This window comes from Cetorhinus maximus, chromosome 2, assembly GCF_964194155.1.
Source record: "Cetorhinus maximus chromosome 2, sCetMax3.hap1.1, whole genome shotgun sequence".
Taxonomy (NCBI): domain Eukaryota; kingdom Metazoa; phylum Chordata; class Chondrichthyes; order Lamniformes; family Cetorhinidae; genus Cetorhinus; species Cetorhinus maximus.
The window spans coordinates 19,376,245-19,396,665 of NC_135880.1; the positions used below are offsets into that span (position 1 = coordinate 19,376,245).

Here is a 20,421-nt window from a genome sequence, read left to right on the forward strand (position 1 = left end):
TAGGTAGATTGGAGGTGTTAGGACTGTTCTCCTTGGAGAAGAGAAAGTTGCGAGGAGATTTGGTGGAAGTATTCAAAATCATGAGGGGTCTAGACAGATTGATAGGGTGAAACTGTACCCTTGGTGGAAGGATCACGCACCAGAAGACACAGATTTAAGGTAATCAGCAAAAGAAGCAATGGCGATACGAGGAAACACCTTTCCATGCACCGAGTGGTTAGGATCTGGAATGTGCTGCCTGAGAATGGGTGGAGATTGCGTCAATTGAGGCTTTCAAGAGGGAATTGGATTATTATCTGAAAGGGAAGAACATGCAAGGCCAAAGGGAGAAGGTGGGAGAAGGTAGGAAAATTGCACAAGACTAATTGCTTCTTCAGAGAGCTGTTATGACGTGGCAGGTGATGTGTGCCAGGTGGACCAAATCCACAAGGGAAACCTGTCCACGCTATCACAATGGTTTTGCAATTTGTATTTATTACAAGAAGATGTGTGCACTGAATTCAGAAGCAATGAGTCCACTAGGATCTTTAGAGATTAAAAAAAAATTAAAATATTTATTAACAAAAGAAAAGATTTCAAGCACATACAAAAGACTACAATTACTTCCTACTATAAGAACTCCTAAAATTTCTAATTAACCTGACTCCCAGTTACACACCCCCTTTAAGGCAACAGTACAACATAGATTTTAGATTTCAAACAAAACCAGCAAGTTAACACAGTACACACTTGACAGTGAAATTCTAAATGGTTTTCCCAACTTCAGTTACTGGATATAACAGAATTATGCACAAATGTCAGGAGGCTCCTTGAAGGCTGTATCATATACTTACATGGCCCTCACCTCACATAGCCTTTCATTCTCCTTTATATATGCTTCTCTCTCTTTTAATATGCAAATTCTATTTCCCATATGACTTTGGAACCATACCTTCCCCATAATATAAAAACTTTCATGCTGTCAATATTGTCAGTAACCTTTGGGAAAAATAAACACACTCCTTAGCCTTGCTTATCTGGCTAGTTGTAAACAGACTAACATCCATTTGAAATCTAAACAATCCCTTCACTTATGTAAAAATGTAAATTCCCTTCACACTTTACACACTAAGCCAGCATTCATATTTACTTATTAGCATTTCAAACACATTTCTACACCTAGCTTCTTTTGATAATTCCAAGCTTGCAGTCTACCTGACTTCAAATCATACACACAGAACCAACTATACTCACCCCTATAAACCTACTTTACAACAAACCAGAAAATTATTATGAAAATTATTATACTTTCATAACAGAGCCAGCACAGGCACAATGGGCCAAATATCCTCCTGTGTTGTAACCATTCTATAATTATTTGAATCATTAAGTCAGGTTCAGAGGAAGGATTATGAACTATGTGACTAGGTGGAGAATAAGTCAAGATAAAACCAGTTTTCACACTAAATTTTCACTCAGATTAGATGATAATGCTAGTTGGAAACTTCTCACGTAATCTTCTTAGGAACTTTCTTTTAATCAGCGTAATGGACATGCTGGGGGTTGGCGATCTTCTGGAATAAGCAAATTAGCCCTGTGATGATCCATTCCTGACATGGAACTTTGCTGGCAGCCTGTGCAAAGGTCAAATGTGTCTTTTCATTGCTACTGAGGCTCAGTGCCAAGATCAGTGCTTTGTAAAATTATCACACAAATGTCAGTAAACTGAGGCCTGTTATAGCATAGCTATGTGCAGAATAAAATTTCCTCTATTTCACTTCATAGAACCATAGCAAATTTACAATACAGAAGGCTGCCATTTGGCCCATCATGTCTGTGCTGGTTGACAAAGAGGTATTCAGCCTAATCCTACCTTCCTGCATTAATAGCCCTGCAGGTGGTTCTTCAAGTAGATATCCAAGTACTTTCTAAATGTGGTGAGAGTTTCTTCCTCTACCACCCTCTCAGGCAGTGAGTTCCAACTCCCTATATCATTCTGGGTGAGAAAATGTTTTTTCGCCTCCCCTCTAATTTTTCTACTAATTAGTTAAATCTATGCCCCCTAGTTTTTGGCTCCACTGCTTTGGTAAATTGGTTATCCATATTTACTCTATCTAGCACTCTCATTATTTTATATACCCCAAGTAAATCATCCCTCAGCCTCCTATGTTTCAAGGAAAACAACCCCAATCTTTCCTCGTTGCTAAACTTTTCTAGCCCTGGCAATATCCCTATAAATCTCCTCCATACCCTCTTCAGTGCAATCACATCTTTCCTGGAATGTGGTGACCATGTATTTACGACTGGGATAGACACATTTTTGGTCTTTCAGGGCATCAAGGGAGCAGGTGGGGAAGTGGAAGCCCCAAGATCAGCCATGATCATATTGAATGGCAGAGCAAGCTCAATAGGCCATTAAGTCTTCTCCTGCTCCTGTCTCTTGTGTTCTTGTTACCAGAGCGCTACATTAGTATTCAAGCTGTGGTCTAACCAATGGTTCCATGGAATATAAAGCACAGAAAAACATCATTCAGCTTAACCAGTCCACAATGGTATATATACTCTTTTAAGTATAACAAATAAAACAAATGGTCAAATTAACAAAAGGGGACAAATTAACAAATCAACACATGGGCAGATTAAAGGGGATAGCCCCTTAAAGGAACACTGTAACCAAAAATAAAATCACAAAGGAAACTTATGTAACTCAAATCAAAATGTGGTTCTGGGGTAATGATGCAGCCCAGCTCTCGTGGTGGCCACTGGTCGTGGAAGGCCTCAAGTGTACTGGTGGACACCGCGTGCTCCCTTTCCAGGGACACCCCACTGTGAACATAGCCGCGGAAAAGAGACAGACAGTCGGGCCGGATTACCCCCTCCACTGCCCGCTGCCTGGACCTGTTGATGGCCAGCTTGGCCAAGCGCAGGAGCTGGCTTACGAGGAGGTCCTCCTCCCTCTTTGACACCACCCCCCCCAACCCCCCTCCCCCCATCCTCCGCACCGGGTGCCCAAAGATCAGGAGTGCGGGGCTGCAGTGCAACCAAAACTGAAAAGAAGCCCCTTCAGAAAACTAAAGAGGGGCTGTAGCCTAATACAACTAAGGATAGACATGGTCCAGGGACTCCACAAGGCCGCAAGCATCTTGAAAGTCCTTGAACTGATGCAACCTACAGTTGTATGGGACTGCTGTGTGCGACACCCTCCACCCAGATCCCTGCTGGTAAGGGGTAGGATTCCCGTGTAGAGAGCCCTCACTGGGAACCTCCGCCGCCAGATGGTAAGACAGCATGCCAAGGTGTATCTAGATGGCGGGCAAAGGTAAGGAGGTGAAGGGTGTGCAGCAGCAGCCCGTCCAGGAAATCCCTCTGCGCCATGTGAAAAGGCACGGAGGGAATTGCCACAGGATGACTGAAGTTGTGAGGCTCCAGCTCCTGAGAAAGGTTCCGGGATTTGGGGCCAATGTGGAATTCTGTCTGAGCAGGGGTATGCTCAGACAGGAGTGCACCACACATTAGAGCTGCCTCTCACCCATGTATGCCATTGAGGCTAAGCACCACTGTTTTAAGGTGTTGGATGACATTGACTGAGAGCTGGACACCCACACATCAGTGTTTATGGTCTACTTAAACCTCTTCCCATTTTTCCTCTTTGTTGGTTAATTAATTGAATTCAAATTCCACCCACTGCCTTGGGAGGATTTGAACTCACATCACCACAGAATTAGCCCTGGCCTCAGGATTGCTAATCCAGTAACATTACCATCGCACCACCTCACCACTGCACCACCGCACCACCGCACCACTGCACCACCACACCACTGCACCACCACACCACCGCACCACTGCACCACCAAACCACCTCACCACTGCACCACCACACCACCGCACCACCACACCACCGCACCACCACACCACCACACCACTGCGTGACCTCACCACACCACTGCACCACCACACCACCACACCACTGCACCACCACACCACTGCACCACCACACCACCGCACCACTGCACCACCACACCACCACACCACCGCGCCACCTCACCACCACACCACTGCACCACCACACCACCGCACCACTGCACCACTGCACCACCACACCACCGCACCATTGCACCACCACACCACTGCACCACCACACCACTGCACCACCACACCACCGCACCACTGCACCATTGCACCACCACACCACTGCACCACCATACCACTGCACCACCGCACCACTGCACCACCACACCACTGCACCACCACACCACCACACCACTGCACCACCACACCACTGCACCATTGCACCACCACACCACTGCACCACCACACCACTGCACCATTGCACCACCACACCACCACACCACTGCACCACCGCACCACCACACCACCGCACCATTGCACCACCACACCACTACACCACCACACCACTGCACCACCACACCACTGCACCACCACACCACCACACCACCACCACCGCACCATTGCACCACCACACCACTGCACCACCACACCACCGCACCATTGCACCACCGCACCACTGCACCACCACACCATTGCACCACCACACCATTGCATCACCACACCATTGCACCACCACACCACTGCACCACCACACCACCACACCACCGCACCACTGCACCACTGCACCACCACACCACTGCACCACCACATCACCACACCACCGCACCATTGCACCACCACACCACCGCACCACCTCACTACTGCACCACCTCACCACTGCACCACTGCACTATTGCACCACTGCACCACCGCACCACTGCACCACCACACCACTGCACCACCACATCACCACACCACAGCACCATTGCACCACCACACCACCGCACCACCTCACCACTGCACCACCGCACCACTGCACCACCACACCACTGCACCACCGCACCACTGCACCACCACACCACTGCACCACCACACCACCGCACCACCGCACCACCACACCACTGCACCACCACACCACCACACCACCACCACTGCACCATTGCACCACCACACCACTGCACCACCACACCACCGCACCATTGCACCACCGCACCACTGCACCACCACACCATTGCACCACCACACCATTGCATCACCACACCATTGCACCACCACACCACTGCACCACCACACCACCACACCACCGCACCACTGCACCACTGCACCACCACACCACTGCACCACCACATCACCACACCACCGCACCATTGCACCACCACACCACCGCACCACCTCACCACTGCACCACCTCACCACTGCACCACTGCACTACTGCACCACTGCACCACCGCACCACTGCACCACCACACCACTGCACCACCACATCACCACACCACAGCACCATTGCACCACCACACCACCGCACCACCTCACCACTGCACCACCGCACCACTGCACCACCACACCACTGCACCACCGCACCACTGCACCACCACACCACTGCACCACCACACCACCGCACCACCGCACCACCTCACCACTGCACCACCGCACCACTGCACCACCACACTACTGCACCACCGCACCACTGCACCACTGTACCGCCGCACGACTGCACCTCCGCACCACCACACCACTGCACCACCGCACCACTGCACCACCACACAACTGCACCACCGCACCACTGCACCACCGCACGACTGCACCTCCGCACCACCACACCACTGCACCACCACACCACTGCACCACCACACCACCACACCATTGCACTACCACACCACTGCACCACCACACCACTGCACCACCACACCACCACACCACCGCACCACTGCACCACCACACCACTGCACCACCACACCACTGCACCATTGCACTACCGCACCACCGCACCACCTCACCACTGCACCACCGCACCACCGCACCACCGCACCACTGCACCACCATACCATTGCACCACCACACCACTGCAGCACTGCCCCCCAAGTATTGTATATAGTTCCAATAATAACCTCCCCGCTCTCACATTCTTTGCCTCAGCTAATAAAGGAAAGCATGTCAGCCTCCTTAACCCCCCTTTCAATCTGTCACGGATGCCTTTAAGTATCTGTGGACATATACTTCACATTACTCAGTGTCGTCCCATTTATTGTGTATTCCCTTGCCTTGTTGTACCTCCCAAAATGTATTAACCCATACTTCTCCGAATTGGATTCCATTTTGCACTTTTCTGCCCATCTGACCCGACCATCTAGATCTTCCTGCAGTCTAAAGCTTTCCTCCTCACTATCGACGACATGACCAATTTTTGAATCATCTGGAAACTTTTTTTTATCATGCCCCCTACATTTGAGTCTTAATTAATAATATAAATGATAAAAAGCAAGGAACCCAGTACTGGGTCCAGCAGAGCCCCACTGGTAACGGCCTTTGAGTTGCAAAAACACCCATCAACCATTACCCTTTGTTTCCTGCCAGTAAGCAATTTTGGGTCCAATTTTTCACTCTCGCTTAGATTCTAAGGGCAGAATTTTGCCGTTGGCGAGCAGGAGGCGGGGCCTGCTCGCCGACGCGTAAAATGACGCGGGATGATGTCGGGCAGAACCCCTGACGTCATCCCGCCCAATTTAAATTTTCAGGAAGGCAGGGACGCAGCAAAATCAGCTGCGGGCCCGCTGACCTGTCAATGGCCAATTGAGGCCATTGACATGATCAATTATACAATTAAAGGACCTGCCCTTAAGGTTGGCGGGTCGGCCAGGAGCCCCGGCAGGCAATAGAAAAAACATGAAGTCTCATCCACCGGCGGGATGAGGTTTCATGTAGGGTCTAAAAAAGTTTAATAAACTTATTATGTACATTATGAACATTTCCCATCTCATGTGACATTGTCACATGAGGGGGACATGTTAAGGGATTTTTTTTTCTATTTTTAATGTTTTTTGAAGTGTCAGCGATCTCCCTGAGGCTGCACTTAGCCTCAGGGAGATGTACGCTCTTTCGTGCGCATGTGCAAAAGAGCGCACTCTCGCTTTTGGGGAATCCACCCCCGCCCCTACAGGGAGCGCATAGCACTTATAGCACTTCCCGCCGGATGTCACGCTGGGTGGGCCTTAATTGGCCCGCCCACATAAAATGGCGGCAGGGCCCGCTTCTCTGGCAGGGATCGGCTCCCCGCCTGCCAGAGATTGGGTCAGGCTTGCCCGCCTGACAGGCAGAAAATTCTGCCCTAAGAGTTTTGACTTTTATGACTAGTCTGCCATGTGGGAACTTATCAAAAACCTTGCTAAAATCCATGTAGACCACATCCACCACACTCATCATTAACCCTACTTATCATTTCTTCAAAACATTCAATCAAATTAGTCAGGCATCACCTTCCATAAACAGATCAATGCTGATGTTCCTTGATTAATCCATACCTTTCCAAATCAAAGTTTATACTGTCCCGTAGAATTGATTCCAATAATTTGGCCTCAACCAAAGTTAAGCTAGCTGGGCAATAGTTATCCTAACTATCCCTTTCTTTCTTTTTAAACAATGGTGCAATTTTAGCGGTCCACCAACCTTCTGTAGCCAGAGAGCATTGAAATATGATGGTCAGAGCCTCTGCAATTTCCTCCCTTGCTGACTTTAACAAACTGGGATACACTTCTCCTGGGCCTGGTAATATCTACATGCAGAAACTTCAAGCCCTTTAATGCTTCCTCTCTTTAAAATGTGTATCCCTCTTTTGCAAAGAAATTGTGAAATATTCTTTGAGAACCTCACTCACAACCTCTGCCTCTGACACAGGTAACCTTTCTGGTCCTTAATAGGCCCTACTCTTTCCTTACTTTCCCCTCTTGCTCTTTATGTATTTGTAAAACATTTTTAGGTTTTCCTTGATTTTACTTGCCAGTATTTTCTCATGTTCTCTCTTTGCTTTCTTAATTTCCTTTTTTTAAATCTCACGCTTGCTTCAAAGGAAAATAGATTGATGAAAGGTGTTTAACAAATGCTCCAGCTGACATTCCACGTGGTGTCCTTAATCCTGATCTCAACTCACTGGAGAGATGCACCATGCCTTTGGTTTATGCTTCTGATCAATGGGCAGTCAAGATATGGAACTTGCCAAGGGGACGAGCATAGATGGACACACAAGCTCCAACTCACTTAATATATTACCACGATGAAAAATGATTCACTAATACCATGCAAATAATTCAGCCTCCTACCTTGGGCAGTGAAGCTCGAGATCCAGAGCTTTGCGTAGTCATAGTGAGCACTGTTGTAATACCTAAAGCTACTCTAGCAGGAGCGGCATCCATGTTTATCCAAAATGACACCCAGGATAGAATCACAATTAGAAGACTTGGAATGTACATCTGAATTAAATAATAGCCCATTTGTCTCTCAAGATGGAATCTTACTTCAATACATGTGAATTTTCCTGCGAAAGATATAAAGAAACACAAGAAAAGAGGGGAAGACACGTTAGACATATATTAATGTATTGTTGGGTTGGAGTAGTTTCAAAGATTCCCAAAGAATGCTAGCTATAAAGATTTATTTTAACATATTTACAGATTATGGAGAACACTCTTACCAAGTTCTGATCATGTTTGCTTGCTTTTCTTTTACTTTGACTTTAGACTTTCCCAGAGCCTCACATCACATTAGTATGCCATTCCCTTCTATGACGTAACATACTATTATAGTTAAACCTTCATGGAACTTAAGTCTAACATATTCCATTATACTACATCTCCCCTCAAGTCTCTGTTCAGACTTCAACTGTAGTATAAAGGGCTAATACCTATTATGCAAGCGGTTAGAATGAATAATCAGTGATGTCAGATGATGTCAGATCACATATAACTGGAAGCTGAGGGAATAGAGGTCTAATAGAGCCCTGCTAAAGCCTGTCTCTGTAAATAGTCACTAAATGTTCACTAGTTTGCAACTGTATGGTTTCCAGCTCTCTTCTACTAAGGACAACTGGAGCCCAGAGCTCAGTTGTGATAGTGATAATACATGGTGGCAGCGGTCTGTGAACCATTTTTTAAGGATCCTTGTCGATGGTGAGAAAGGCGGGAAAGTGAAATAGTAGTCAGCTCAGCAGAGCACACTTGAAAAATGCCTATAGCAGCAAACGGAGTGAAAAATTGTTACTGGAGTCCTGCAACAACCGGAGATAGGTGTAGAGAGATATGGAGAAAGCCTTACCCCTTCCTGAGCCCCTGGGTGATGCAGAGGGCCTCGACCAGGCCGTGCACTGGATCAACTGGTGTCGCCACTTAAACCACTACGGTATTGCCTCCAGACTCGCAGAGAAGCCAGATAAGGATTGGGTCAGTGTGCTATCATACACAATTAGCAACAGAACCAAAGACATTTAAATATTGCAGCAGGTCGATGGGGAAACTGCTGGATATACAGAAGTCCTTAGTGCCTTTGACTCCTACTTTAGTTTGAAACGCAATACTGGTACTCAACAGAGCCACCCAAAAGTTTGCTGTAAGCATTGATCCCTTTCAAAATCTTTGTTATAGGCTGCCAGTTCACAGGAGATATGACAGGGCACCCAGAGTGCCTGCCAACAAGCAGAGCGGGAAGAGATAAGGTGCAGTCGTGGCCATTGTTAGATGTTTCTGTTGTAGCGGCAAATGATGACATTGCCACCACACCAGTCCAGCCATTAACACAGAGTGCCACTTCTGCCACAGGAGGGGGCATTTTCAAACAGTCTGCCATGACAGGGAGCTTTCAGCTACGGGTCAAAACTTTAAAGGCACACTACCCTCAACAATAGCTTTTTAAGCACAAGAAAATCCTCATGAGTATCAACCACTTTTTTTTAGTTGAGGTCACAGCATCCAAAGGGCATTTTTGGATCGCTGAAATAATGGTTAGTGACCGCAAGGTGACTTTTAAATTAGAGTGGGAGTGTCCATTTGCTCTGATAACACACCCTGGCTGAAACCTGGGTTCCTCCAGCCTGCAACCACCCGATTCCATAGCTCAGGGGGCATTTCACTGAAGGTACAAAGCCAGGTGACTGCGACTCGGTTAAAATGGAAGAGAAATTACTGAAGCCCTTTACATCATCCACAATCAGGCATGCTTGCTACTGAACTGCAGAGCGTGCGCTGACTTGTGCCTTATTTGCAAGTAAGGTGAGTAGGTCAATCAAGATAGACCTGACAAGTTCAAGCGATAATTCCCTAAATTGATCACTGGGCTGGGGAAGCTACAAATAGCATACCACATCTACTTGAAACCAATTACTAAGTGGGTGTGCTTACTTATCCTGTGGAAGGTTCCTCACCCTCACTTATCAAAGGTCAGGATGGAGATAGATGTCACGCTACACCAGTGGGTGATTTCACCTGCCACCCAGCTCAACTAATGGTTCTTTGTGTTTAGTGTGGGCCTTACACAATTGAATAAGGTGGTAGAAAAATAAATTCACCCCATGTTATCCGTTGACAAGAGTTTGGCGAAGCTCACGGTGAGCTCAGTCTTCACAAAATTAGATGCGAACAGTGGCTTTTGGCAGCTTCCACTGGACAAAGAGTCCAAGCTCGTAGCTACATTGATCAGTCCTTTGGAAGTTTTAATGGCCTCCCATTTGGAAGCACCTCAGCACCCAAAATCTTCCAATGTACTATGACAGCTATCTTAAAGAGCCTTGAAGGTGTCATATGGCATATGTCATCCCTGACTCCACCAGGGCAGAACAAGATACCAGACAATGGGCAGTACTGTGACGTCTGAAGGCTGCAAGTCTCACACTAAACCACAAGTGTGCATTTTCCAAGCCCACCGTCAACTCACTGGGCCACATTGTTGATAGCTCAGGAGTGATGGCAGATCCCCAAAATTCAGCGGCCATCAGGAATTTTCCACCGCCCCTTAACGTGACCGAACTTCAATGCTTTCTGGGAACGGTTAACCAGTTGGGCAAGTTTGGTGCATATCAACGAACCCCTGAGATTGCTTTCAAAACAGGACCTGACTTGGTATTGAAACACACATCAACAATGGGCATTTGATACAATCAAGCACATGCTTACATCTACCCAAACTCTGGCCTACTATGACCTGGTACTCCCCACTATTCTCACAGCCTACACTGCTCCGTTGGCTTAAGTATGGTTTCATTTCAAATCCAGTGCAAAGCTCCCTATCGTCAGTCTACTACACCTCCAGGGCGCTAACAGATACTTAATAGCGGTACACTTTCATTGTGAAAGAGGCCCTGGCAGTCTCATAGGCCTGTGAGAAGTTCCCTGATTATATCCTCAGACTCATGGTGATCCATTCACCATGTAGATGGATCTTTAGCTGTTAGTAACCCTCCTCAATAGCAAGGAGCTGGCAAAGATGCCTACCCCAATCCAGAAGTTCTGATTGCACCTTATGCGCTTTCATGCTGCCGCAGAATACCTTCAGGGCAAACTCCAGACCATAGCTGATGCTTTCTCCTGCATCCCTGTGGGGAAGCCAGCACAAAATGATGTCTCCTTTGTTCTGGACGTAGTGTTCCATGCCTCTTTCTCAACGCGGTTTCTCCCAGTGACCGCTCAAAAATTAGAAGAAATTTGCACAGTTCAGAATGCCGAAGCTGAATGCATGTAAATTCGGGAGGACTGCATCACTGGCTGGTCTGTGTCTGTTCCCACTAACTGCGTTTTAAAGCAATACTTTGAACAACACCATCACCTTAGCTTAATGGGTGACCTGCTCGTCTTTTGCAACCGCTTAGTTATTACCAGGCTCGTCAGGCTGGACCTTCTCCAACACTTACACCACGGACACCTGGGCATTACCAACTGTCGGGCACGAGCCCATAACTCCATCTGGAGGCCTGGTATCGAAGGCCATTGAAGTCAAGGTCTCTAATTGTCCAAGGAAGCCTTGATGGCCTCATAACGTTCCCATCTCACCCATGGGAGTGCCTCAGGATGGATCTGTTCATCTTCAGGGGTAAAAAATTTCTCATTGTCATTGATTACTATTCCTAGTGGATTAAGGTCAAGCGATTGCAGGGCCACATCTCGGTTATCACTATACTTAGAGGTTTTGCCACACATGACATCCCAGGTATGGTCATTTCGCATAATAGCCCACAGTTCACTTTCGCTAATGATTGCTTCAAACATTTCACTGAATAGTACAGCTTCTTACATGTCACCAGCTCACCTAGATACCTACAGGGCAGTGCCGAGGTCAAATGGGTGATCTGTATGGTCAAGGCCCTGTTAACGAAAAGCAATGATATTGAGTTGGCCTTGCTTAGTTTCCAGTCCACACCTTTACACAACAGTCTGACTCCTTTGGAGTTCCTTTATCTTATTCTTTCATGGGATGTGGGCATCGCTGGCTGGGCCAGCATTTATTGCCCTTGAGAGGGTGGTGGTGAGCAGCATTTTTGAAGTGTTGCAATTCATGTAGTTGGATACACTTGCGGTGCTCTTAGGAAGGAAGTCCCACGATTTTGACCCAGCGATAGTGAAGGAACAGCGGTATAGTTCCAAGTTAGGATGGTGTGTGGCTTGGAGGGGAACTTGCAAGTGGTGGTTTTCCCAAGCATCTGCTGCCCCTGTCCTTCTAGATGGTAGTGGTCGTGGGTTTGGAAGGTGCTGTCGAAGGAGCCGTCGTGAGTTGCTACAGTGCATCTTATAGATGGGACACACCGCTGCCACTGAATGTCGGTGATGGAGGGATTGAATGTTGATGGTGGTGGATGGGGTGCCAATCAAGCAGGCTGTTTTGTCCTGGATGGTGTCGAGCTTTTGGAGTGTTGTTGGAGCTGCACTTAATTATCAAGTCAAGAGGAGAGTATTCCATCACACTCGATTTGTGCCTTGTAGATGGTGGACAAGCTTTGGGAAGTCAGGAAATTAGTTACTTACTGCACAATTTCTAGCCACTGACCTGTTCTTGGATTCAAAGTATTTATGTACTTTATCCAGTTCAGTTTCTGGTCAGTGGGAACCCCCAGAATGTTGATAGCGGGGGATTCAGTGATGGTAATGCCATTGAATGTGAAGGAGAGATGGTTAGAATCTTTCTTGTTAGAGATAGTCATTGCCTGGCACTTGTGTGGCGCGAATGTTACTTGCCACTTTTCAGCTCAAGCCTGAATGTTGTCCAGGTCTTGCTGCATTCGGACATGGACGGCTTCAGTACCTGAGGAATTATGAATGGTGCTGAACATTGTGCAATCATCAATGAACATCCCCACTTCTGACTTTATGATGGAAGGAAGGTCATTGATGAAACAGCTAAAGATGGTTGGATCCAGGACACTACCCTGAGGAACTCCTGCAGTGATGCCCTGGAGCTGAGATGACTGACCTCCAACAACCGCAACCACAACCACCTTCCTTTGTGCTGGGTATGAGTCCAGCAGCGGAGAGTTTTCTCCCCGATTCCCAATGACTCCAGTTTTGCCAGGGCTTCTTGATGCCACACTCGGTCAAATGCTGCCTTGATGTCAAGGGCAGTCACTCTCACCCCACCTCATAATGGGTAGGAGGTTACCTACTCAGCTCCCGAGTCTCCCGCATGCTCTTCGACCAGGTATCACAGAGACCGACTTGGATAAGGTCCGGAAGAAGGAAGAATGCTGTAGTGCAAACTAAGTTGTCATCTTCGACCCCCATCATAAGGTGCAATAACTGCTAGCACTCCATCCTGGAGAGACTGCCTGGACCTGGGACCAGAACCAACCTATCCAGGGTTTGAGCCCTGGGTTCATCCTCTTTCTTACTCAGTCGACACTGATTACGCCGACCTCGCAACAGATCGGCATTTGGTGTCTACCAGCAAGCGGCACTTGCCGGCCTGAATTGACCTCCCAGACGAAAGCGATGATGCCCCAAATGCCTCAGTGGACCGTCCACATCCTCCCTTGCAGGATGCTTGTGTTCCTTCCCCTCCCCCAAAAGAAATGAGGACATGGTCTTTCTCTCTGACATGGAGGGCCTGATTTTGGTGGGACGTGGGGTTGGGGGCAGGGAAGAGGAGGATAACAATGTAAACAGTTTATGAGTAGAAGGAAAGACTTGGGGAGAGGTGTAATATAAAGGGTTAATAGCTATTATGCTAATAGCTATGCTCATAGTTAGAGTGCACCGTCAATGATGTCAGGTGATGTTAAATCACATGTAGCAGGAACCCAAGGGGAGAAGGTTCTAATGGAGTCCTGCTAAAGTCAGTCTCTGTAAGTAGTGTAAATAGTCAATAAATGTTCATTAGTTTGCAACAACATGGCTTTCAGATGTCTTCTATCAAAGAGATCCAGAGCCCGGTCATGATATTAATATATCAACGTTCTTTGGTATTCCTGGAAAGCTAATGCTTCAATCTCCTAGTTATTCTGGACATTTTAGTGTTTTGAAGCCTTATCAGAAATGTAGCCTCTTTTTGTTCTCTTAGGTAAATTTTATTTCTTTCGCTCTTCATGTTCTCTTGTTCTCTCTCCTTCCTATATTTTTTTGAAGCTCTCATCTTCGCTGACACCAATAAGCATTGTGGTGCCTTCACTAGTCTATCGTTCCCCTCTCATCTGTAGGGAATAAGGCATTCTCATTCTGTTGTTGGTCCTCTGGATACAGTTGAACAGAATTCAAGCTAATAGATAGTTGGGATCAGCTGCTTCAGCGTCTCCTTTCATTTCTGATGATTGTGGTCTCTGGTCTCTGATTTTCACTCTGTGGTTCAATTACAATCAAAACTCTTCTGTTTCTTTTTACTTTTTTTTAATTCATTCATGGCATGTGGGATTCGTTGGCTGGGCCAGCATTTATTGCCCATGCCTAGTTGCCCTTGAGAAGGTGGGCTGCCTTCTTGAACCGCTGCAGTCCATGTGGTGTAAGTACCCACAGTGCTGTTAGGGATGGTGTTCCAGGATTTTGACCCAGCGACACTGAAGGAACGGTGATATGTTTCCAAGTCAGGATGGTGAGTGACTTGGAGAGGAACTACCAGGTGATGGGGTTCCCATCTAGCTGCTGCCCTTGTCCTTCTAGGTGGTAGTGATTGTGGGTTTGGAAGGTGCTGTCTAAGGAGCCTTGGTGAATTCCTGCAGTGCATCTTGTAGATGGTATACCCTGTTGCTACTTTGTGACAGTGGTGGAGGGAGTGAATATTTGTGGATGTGGTGCCAATCAAGCAGGCTGCTTTGTCCTGGACAGTGTTCAGCTTCTTGAGTGTTGTGGAGCCGCACTCATCCAACCAAGTGGGGAGTATCCCATCACACTCCTGACTTGTGCTTTGTAGATGATGGACAGGCTTTTGGGAATCAGGAGGTGAGTTTCTCGTCGCACAATTCCTGGCCTCTGACCCCCTCTTGTAGCCACAGTATTTATATGGCTAGTCCAGTTCAGTTTCTGGTCAATGGTAACCCCCAGGATGTTGATAGTGGGGGATTCAGTGAAGGTAATGATATTGAACATCAAGGGGCAATGGTTGGATTCTCTCTTGTTGGAGATGGTCATTGCCTGACACTTGTGTGGCGCGAATGTTACTTGCCACTTGTCAGCCCAAGCCTGGATATTGTTCAGGTTTTGCTGCATTTGGACATGGGCTGTTTCAGTATCTAAGGAGTTGCGAATGGTGCTGAACATTGTGCAATCATCAGTGAACACCCCCACTTCTGACCTTATGATGGGAGGAAGGTCATTGATGAAGCAGCTGAAGATGGTTGGGCCGAGGACACTACCCTGAGGAACTCCTGCAGTGATGTCCTAGAGCTGAGATGACTGAACTCCAACGACCACAACCATCTTCCTTTGTGCTCGGTACGACTCCAACCAGTGAAGAGTTTTCCCCCTGATTCCCATTGACTCCAGTTTTGCCTAGGCTCCTTGATGCCACACTCGTTCAAATGTGGCTTTGATGTCAACGGCAGTCACTCTTACCTCACCTCTGGAGTTCACCTCTTTTGTCCATGTTTGAACCAAGGCTGTAATAAGGTCAGGAGCTGAGTGGCCCTGGTGGAACCCAAACTGGGCATCAGTGAGCAGGTTATTGCTAAGCAAGTGCCACTTGATAGCACTGTTGATGACCCGTTCCATTTCTTTACTGATGAGGGAGAGTAGATTGATGGGGCGGTAATTGGCCATGTTGGATTTGTCCTGCTTTTTGCGTACAGGACAATTTTCCACATAGCCGGGTAGATGCCAGTGTTGTAGCTGTATTGGAACAGTTTGGCTAAGGGTGCGGCAAGTTCTGGGATTTCTGGAACTATTGCCGGAATATTGTCAGGGCCCATAGCCTTTGCAGTATCCACTGCCTTCAGTCGTTTCTTGATGTCGTGTGGAGTGAATCGGATTGGCTGAAGACTGGCAGCTATGATGCTGGGGACCTCCGGAGGAGGGCGAGATGGATCATCCACTCGGTATTCTGGCTGAAGATTGTTGCGAATGTGCCCTGTTCTGTCTGGACAATGTAAGATCCCGGGTGTGCTGATTTCTCCAATACTTCTCCAAATCTCGAATGATTTCTTATCCAAACTTGTGCACCCCTGTCAAAGATCTGATGATGTTCTTACTCTATGAATTGTACATGTGACACATCTGGACATTATTTATTCTAGTGACTTTGATAGATCCAGCCACCAAACTGAATACCATGCTCCAGTCTGCACTTGGTAACACCAGGTGACCTTGATATAGGCATTGTAAGATTTCTAGTCTCAATGCACTTGGGATTACTATCCTATCATTGTATACCAGTAAATCATCGATCACTGCCAGATGTGCTCACTGCTTGAAATATGGTCTCAAGATAGGACTATGTTGTATATATGCTGGCCATCCTCTGAGGCAAAATTCTCTGATCTGCTTACACTCCTCTTCTGATTTTTGAGCCTCTTTGATTTCACTCAATCTTCGTGTAGTTGGCTGTAATGTCTGGACTTTCATAGCAAATTTCTCGGCTTCTTCTACAAATTCAATGTCACATTTTTTTGGATTCTCTGCTTCAATGTGTGATAACATTGTTGTTTCCCTTGAGCAGATACTGTATGAGTATCAAACTTCATCAATGTTAATTTAAACCTTTGAACTCTTGATGGCATCGCTGCAAGCTCTTTGGAATTCAGCAGTGTGACCAAATGCTTACGTTTCATTTCTAGCATAATGTGAAGAGCTAAGACGTGGTCGGCAAATTTCCCGTATGCCCACAAGGCTGCTAATGCTTGCTTTTAGTTTACTGCGTATCTCTTCTCTGTGATACATAATTGACTGGTCTGCATTTTCCATCTCATTGTAACTGTGAAAGTGTTGCAGCCAATTCTGGAGATAATGTTTCTGCTGCGATTGTTGTAGGTACCTCCAGGTTGTAATGTGCTAATATCTCTGATGACATCAACCTCTTCTTTATTTTGTTGAATGATTTCTGATGCGATTCTTCCCAACACCATTCCTTGTCTTGGCATAACAACTGGTGTTGTGGCTCATTGAGCTCTGTTAAGTTTGCTTTTAGAAATTTTGCCAATGATTGACCATTCACATGAACCTATGCAACTCTGTGATGTTCCTTGGGGCTGGAAATTCCTTTATGGCCCTAGACTTCAGTGCATCAAACTTTATTCTTGATGCACTCACTATGTGACCAAGAAACATGATTGGTGGCTATGCAAACTCACACTTACGGTTTAGTATCAATCCTGCCTTTTATAGTCTAGTTTGAGTGGACCCATGTATCAGCACATCATCCATGTGGCAAACAACTCAATGTAAACCCTCTAAAAGATTTGACATTATTATTTGAAAGATCTCTGGTGCTGATGTTGTTCCAAAGGGCAGTCTGGGAAGAGTGTCCTCTGCAGTCACCGTCACCATGAAGCAGTCTGGGAAGAGCGTCCTCTGCAGTCACCGTCACCGTGAAGCCGTCTGGGAAGAGCATCCTCTGCAGTCACCATCACCGTGAAGCAGTCTGGGAAGAGAGTTCTCCGCAGTCACCATTGCCGTGAAACAGTCTGGGAGGAGTGTCTTCCGCAGTTACCGTCGCCGTGAAGCAGTCTGGGAAGAGTGTCCTCCGCAGTCACCGTCACCATGAAGCAGTCTGGAAGAGCATCCTCTGCAGTTACCATCACCGTGAAGCAGTCTGGGAAGAGAGTTCTCTGCAGTCACCATCGCCGTGAAGCAGTCTGGGAGGAGTGCCTTCCGCAGTCACCGTCGCCGTGAAGCAGTCTGGGAAGAGTGTCCTCCGCAGTCACTGTCGCCGCGAAGCAGTCTGGGAAGAGCGTCCTCTGCAGTCACCATCACCGTGAAGCAGTCTGGGAAGAGCATCCTCTGCAGTTACCATCACCGTGAAGCAGTCTGGCAAGAGAGTCCTCCGCAGTCACCGTCGCCGTGAAGCAGTCTGGGAAGAGTGTCCTCCGCAGTCACCGTCGCCGTGAAGCAATCTGGGAAGAGTGTCCTGCGTAGTCGCTGTGAAGCAGTCTGGGAAGAGAGTTCTCCGCAGTCACCGTCGCCGTGAAGCAGTTTGGGAAGAGTGTGCTCCGCAGTCACCGTCGCCATGAAGCAGTCTGGAAAGAGAGTCCTCCTCAGTCACCATCGCCGGGAAGCAGTCTGGGAAGAGTGTCCTCCGCAGTCACCGTCGCCGTTAAGCAGTCTGGGAAGAGTGTCCTCCGCAGTCACTGTCGCCATGAAGCAGTCTGGGAGGAGTGTCCTCTGCAGTCACTGTCGCCGTGAAGCAGTCTGGGAAGAGAGTCCTCTGCAGTCACTGTCGCCGAGTAAAAAAAAAACAAAGAGTGACATCACAGGAAAGCCGTAAGTTCATTGGTTGGTAAGAAACTGCTAACTTGAACTACCTATTCTAAGTTGACTTCAGATTAAAGGTGACTCCTGGGGCCAAGGATGAGAGGCTAACACTTCAGCTTTAACTCAGCAGAGAGACCGAGTTCCAGTTGATTTTAAAAAGTATATTTTGAATCTCTATTCCAACTTGCTTTCAGATTAAAGGTAAATAGGAGAAATATTTTACAGATTGATAAATTACAGATCAGTAAGATATATAAAAACGAATTGAAAAACTAATTAAGTAAAATAGAGATGTAGAGCCAGGCGATGTGATGTAGCTGCATGACGTGGGAGCTGACGGACCCCATTGTGGTTCCTAGTGACCACATCTGTAGCAAATGTTGGTTGCTTGAGAAACTTCGGCTCAGAGTTGATGAGCTGGAGTCTGAGCTTCGGACACTGCGCCACATCAGGGAGGGGGAGAGTTACCTGGACACTGTGTTTCAGGAGACAGTCACACTCCTTAGATTAACTACCTTAAATTCGGCCAGTGGTCAGGGACAGGAGGGTGTGACTATGAGTGAGGCAGGTAGAGGGATCCAGGAAGTAGCACTGCAGGAGCTCAGCCCTTACCCTTACCCAACAGGTTAGAGATTCATGCTCCCTGTGTGGACACGAGTGGGGACTGAAGGGAGGATGAGCAAACTGACCATAGCACCGTGGTACAAGGAGCCATTCAAGTGGGGGGAAAAATAGAAATGTAGTTGTAATCAGGGATATTATAGTTAGGGGAATAGATACTGTTCTCTGTAGCCAGGATCGAGAGTCCCGAAGGCTGTGTTGCCTACCTGGTGCCAGGGTTAAGGATATCGCATCTGGGCTGCAGAGGAACTTGGAGTGGGAGGGGAAAGATCCAGTTGTTGTGGTCCACGTAGGTACCAACGATATAGGTAGAACAAGGAAAGAGGTTCTGCTGAGGGAATATGAGCAGCTAGGGGCTAAATTAAAAAGCAGAACCAAAAAGGTAATAATCTCTGGATAACTACCTGAGCCACGAGCTAATTGGCACAGGGTCAATAAGATTAAAGAGGTAAATGCGAGGCTCAAAGATTGGTGTGGGAGAAGTGGATTCGAATTCACGGGACACTGGCACCAGTACTGGAGAAAGAGGGAGCTATTCCATTCAGACGGGCTCCACTTGAATCAGGCTGGGACCAGTGTCCTGATGAATCACATAACTAGGGTTGTAGATAGGGGTTTAAACTAAATAGTGGAGGAGAGGGTTCAGTTTCATGGAAATATAAAAAATCAAAGATTAAGGAGAGGGTAAGAGTGCAGGTTAGTGATGAGGCTGATTGTTGCTAAAAAGTGAAAGGAAGGGACAGAGTGTGTGAACGCCGTATTGCACCAAAGAATCATATAAGAGTAGGGAAAATTGACAATAGGGCAAACGTAAAGGCTTTATTTCTGAATGTGCGTAGCATTCAGAATAAAACTAATGCATTAACAGCGCAAATAGAGATAAATAGGTATGATTTAGTGGCGATTACTGAGACATGGCTACAGGGAGAACAGGTTTGGGAGTTGAATATCCAAGGGTACTCAGTGTTTCGGAAGGATAGGCAGGAAGGAAAAAGAGGTGGTGTAGTTTTGTTAGTAAAGGAAGAAATCAGTGCTATAGTGAGGAAGAGCAAGACATAGAGTCAGTCTGGGTAGAAATAAGAAATAGCAAGGGAAAGAAGTCCCTGGTGGGAGCAATCTATAGATCCCCAAACAG

General features: G+C 47.1%; 1 protein-coding gene across 1 annotated transcript in view; it reads right to left on the reverse strand.

Annotated features, from left to right (window-relative positions):
* Positions 1-20,421, reverse strand: part of glra3 (glycine receptor, alpha 3) — a 252,760-nt gene that overhangs the window by 31,183 nt on the left and 201,156 nt on the right. Inside the window, exon 7 of the mRNA XM_078557604.1 lies at positions 8,121-8,335. Within this exon, the coding sequence (XP_078413730.1) occupies positions 8,121-8,335 (215 nt within the window). The remainder of the gene's footprint in view (positions 1-8,120; positions 8,336-20,421) is intronic.